Source organism: Rhincodon typus, chromosome 45 (assembly GCF_021869965.1).
Source record: "Rhincodon typus isolate 14 chromosome 45, sRhiTyp1.1, whole genome shotgun sequence".
Lineage (NCBI taxonomy): Eukaryota > Metazoa > Chordata > Chondrichthyes > Orectolobiformes > Rhincodontidae > Rhincodon > Rhincodon typus.
The window spans coordinates 7489915-7494653 of NC_063376.1; the positions used below are offsets into that span (position 1 = coordinate 7489915).

At 39.8% G+C, this 4739-nt stretch overlaps 1 protein-coding gene across 1 annotated transcript; it reads right to left on the minus strand.

Annotated features, from left to right (window-relative positions):
* Positions 1-2522: 2522 nt before the first annotated feature.
* On the minus strand, positions 2523-3919 carry LOC125487792 (probable G-protein coupled receptor 139). The gene is made up of 2 exons (XM_048620056.1): positions 3850-3919; positions 2523-3451 (listed from the first exon to the last, which is right to left on the minus strand). Exons 1-2 carry the CDS (start codon positions 3917-3919, stop codon positions 2523-2525), a joined length of 999 nt encoding a protein of 332 aa, XP_048476013.1.
* Between the last annotated feature and the right edge of the window lie 820 nt (positions 3920-4739).

Genomic DNA, 4739 nt, shown 5'->3' on the forward strand with positions numbered 1-4739 from the left:
GAAGTGGGGCCTTGCCATTGACTGAATTTCATTTTGAATCATCTGGATTTTGGTTGGAGATGCAGGTTTTGTGGCGCACTGCTGTCCTGTGTACATGAATGCAAATTTTATTGAATTTGTTGAGGTCACAGAGTCATTATAATGTAGCAGGAGGCAAATTTCTACAGAAAATCTTTAAGAAGTAGCTTCATGAATGCTGCTTTTACCATCCATGTGAGTAACAAACCCCATTGATCACCACTCACCACTCGATGCCCTCCTCAAAACTCTTCCTCAAAACCTAAAGTCTGTATCCACTTAGTTCTTATACTATCTGCTAATGAAAATGGGTGTTGTTTACCTAACCTCATAACCTCGCACACTGCTTTCAAATCCCTGCTTGAGATTTTTCATTTCAAGATTAAACAATTGCAACTACGTCAACCGAACATTGCAGCTAAATTCTCTGAAAGCTGGACTGAGACATCAGTGTCCCTCCTACACCAATTGCTGATAGTAAGCATGCAGGTGCAGCAGGCAGTGAGGAAGACAAACAGGATGTTGACTTTCAGAGCGAGAGGGCTGGAGTACACGAGCAGGGATGTTTTGTTGCAATTCTACAGGGCGTTGGTGAGAATACTCTGTGAGTATCCTGTGCAGTTTTAGTTTCCTTATTTGAGAAATGATGTTCTGGCCATGGAGAGTGTGTAACAATAGTTTACCATTCTGATACCTGGTGTGAAAGGACTAATGCGTGAAGAGAGAATTGATCTATTAGTATTACATTCACCATAGCGCATGAGAATGTTTTGATGTGTATTTCATCGAAACTGAAGAAACTCAAAAAGGACGAGTCAAGGCAAATACAGGGAGGATGCTCTGATGATGGGGGCCTCCAGAACAAGGGGGTCACAGCTGAATGATACGGGGTAGAGAACTTAGGGCTGACATGAGGAGAAATGTCTTCACAGAGAGAACGGTGAGCCTTTGGAATTCTTTGCCACACAAGGCAGGTGAGGTCTCAACATTGAATATCTTCACAAAAGAGTCAGATATAGTTCTTTGGGCTAAAGTGAACAAAAGTGAATAGGGGAGACAGCGGGAAGAGGGGACTAAGTTCAATGATCAGCAATGATTATGTTGTTTGGCAGAGGAGACTCGAAGGTCTGAAAAGCCTAATCCTTCTTCTGTTATATATTATTTAAGGACGAATAGCATGCACAGCAAGAATGCCAGAACTGCTCAAATGACAAGATTATAGCCCCTGTTTTCTTCTCAATGGTGTGAGGGCGGAGGAGAGGGAACACATAACTAAGATGCAATTAAAATTGTTTGTCATAATGCTGTACATGTGTGCCCATATAATACGAATTTAGCCATTCAAAAACATGTCTCATTTCTCTCAAGCACAAATCAGGATGGAATTTCAGTGAAATTGCTATGGCTGTTCACGTGAAATATGAGGGTGGGCACTATGGATCGGAGTTGAGCTTATAACAGTTATGAACATACAAACATACGAAGTCAAAAACAAAGAGTACTGTTATCCCCAAGCCTGTTCCCCATTTGATCAGATCATGGCTAATTTGTTTGTATTTCAAATTATGCATTCCTATCTTTTCTTTCATTTCCATTACTATTAAGAATTTATTTATTCTAAAGTATTCAAAGACAGATACCCAACCCATAAACACATTCTGATGTCAGTCCCATCTTGCACACCCAACACAGAAAAGAAAAATTCTCCTCATCTCATATAAGGGGAAGCTGTAATTCTAAAACAGTGGCATCCCATGACCCCTCACACTCCACAGACCCACATGAGGAAACATTTTTTTGCATGTGCAGTTAAAACTGTTTAGGATATTATATGCTTTGATGCATTTTATCTCTGCTCAAGGCCACATCAGAAAACAATTTTAGGGAACATTTATTTCCTGTTCTATTCAGAAGAGAGCGAAAAGTGATTTCAGATTTCTCGTCTTAAGAACAAGGATTGCAATTAACCACATGTTCTGTGATCTGCAGCGAGATTGATCAGGATCAGAACTATTATTCTGCCTCTTTGCAATATGCCTGACAATTCCTAAAAGAGCATCGCTCTGAATAAATTCTGATTTTACAGTAAGCCAGTTCAGCTGTAAAGTCGGGAAATAAAAGGAGGTAAATTGGGAAATAATTCCAATTTTTGGCGGGAACGTTCAGGAAAGAGTCAACGTTTCAGAATGATGCTGAATTGTCAGCATTTTATTGCACATATTCAGGCAATCGTTGTACCTTTGGTGAAATTCATAGCCCTTTTCCTATTAATCCCACAGCAGAGATGGCAGCTTTCGCCACGTTTTCTCCGCCCTTAGTTTGCATTTGTCTGAAATCTCATTTGTCAAATTTTGCTTTTGGAGCTCGATTCATGAATTGTCCACGTACTAAATCTTGTAATAAATCGATGTTTAGGACAAACATAATCAGACTGAAGACGGTGATGGTGACAACTTAATCCTTTACCCCGTGGCGATTGTAGGTGATGGAATATGAAGTGAAATTTAGTTGGCATGTTTCAAACTCTTCAACATGTTCCATAATTTAATGACTTGCTTGAAGGGGTATGTCATTGCATTCTTCAGCTCTTTCCTGAATTTAGACTGGCTCACAGCATAAATACACGTGTTGGTGCAGGAGCTGAGCACTTGCAGCATCTTCGCTGTGCGATCTGTGATAAAGCAAGGGTCTGTGTAGGAGTCATAAAATTGGATATCTCTAATACGTGAATAAATATTGTACACAACTTTGGTCACCCACAAGAGCACAAAACTGGCCGATATACTGACAAGCAAAATGATGGACTTCCACCGGTTTTCCACCTCCACATCCTTGTGTCTCTCTCCACTTCTTTGCCCTCGGAGAGCCCGACGGATTTGACTGCTCACTAAGATACGCCTGACTGTCAGCACATTGAACAGCAAGATCAGAAAGAATGGCACACAAGGAGTTAAAATGTCATTGATCATTTGAAATGCAGCCCATGCAGGGGAATTGAAATAACTCGATTTCTGGACGCAACCCCATGGAATGTTATCAATGATGTATCGTGGCTCATATATAAAATACCAGGGTAGAGACTCCAGGCAACCCAACATGGTCACAGTCCCTAGAAATGTTGCTGCAGTTTTCTTGGTGCAAAATTTTGTTTTCAATCTCTCATAGCAAATGGCCACAAATCGGTCAAAAGTGAATGTGACTGTGAACCAGACAGAAATCACTGTGGCTGCCGACCCTAGGGCAGAAAAAAGACTGCACATGAGAGTAAGGTTCACGAATGAATGTGGTAAATAAATTGGAATAGTGATCCACATTATGGCATCAAAGACAACGACAAGGAGATCAGCCACTGCCATTCCAATCAAGTAATGAGTGATGCACTTGGAGAGGCCACATTTTCCTCGGGACAGGATCATTATTGCCACCAAGTTAACTGTGAGGGAAGACATTCAAAAAGAAGTAAATATTTTCAGATCTTGTCCTGAATCAATGGAACAATGTGACAGAACCTAGGGCAAAATGTTCAGCTTTGATGTTGCATGACAAGTCTAAACTGAATTATTGCGCGCTTTCCTCATATTACACACTTGAAACACAATTGTGAACAAGTGTATTTTGGAATCCATAGCACAAGTAAATAAAGTAAGCAAAGAAGGATAATACTCCATCATTAAGGGTAAAATGCATTTTTGAAGGTTGAAGGAGCAGATATAATGGCAGCCTTTAATGATTAGAAAAGGTCTTTCCTAAAATACACAGTGATAACTGATGACATTTAAACAGCAAAATTATCACCAGTTTGCATCAGGAACACTTGTGATAACAGCTTACCAGGAACGCCAATGGCTGAAATAAGAGGAAAGAAAATATCTTCGATTTGCCACACAATTGGATATGCCATTTCTGAAATTAGCTACAACCTCAGTTGTTCTGGGTCTCACACTGCTGGCAGGAACTGTGAACTGATCCATTCCAATTGATCCAAATTAAATAGAGGGTAAACCTCCAGTGACATAATTACATCTCACATCGCTATTAGTAACACCAACTTGAACAAACACATTACATCAACAGCTCTGGCTCTGATGTGATTACTATGGTGGGCAAAACACAACTATCTCAAACTTCAGGAATCAACATTAGTTCCACTATTATGCAACGATGCTAAAAGCACATGCAGAAAAAAAACTGACCCCAAAAATAATGAATAGATTAATTTAGATTTTTTTTTCTGTAAACCATGATCCTTTTTGTTTCAGTTATTTTGCTGCTCTGAAAGATAGACAGAATCCAGAAACACAGATTCATTCTTGTTCTGCAGATTCCCAAATAAAAATACAATCTTCAATTCTTTAAAGCATTGGCGTCTGTCTCTCCATTTGAGGTGTTGGGATCCCAAGCGTCCAATGTCTGACAGCCAGTTGGTGAAGGCAAAGTTTTGAAGTCAATGTTTACTCAGTTTATGATTTTCTTGTAAGGTGGAAAATTGTGTGTGTACATATACTAACTCTGTGACCCAACTCCAGTAGCAGTACATGGCGCATTTTGCAATGAGGCAATTAATGCCTACTTCTCTAACCCCAAACCTAACCCTAACCCTAATCCAGACCACGACCTAACTCTACACTGAAGTCTATTTTACACAATTAACTAAGAGAAGGAGTATGCTTTTTCTTTCTCTGCCTCTTCATTAAGGTAATGGGATTATTGTTCAATGTAGT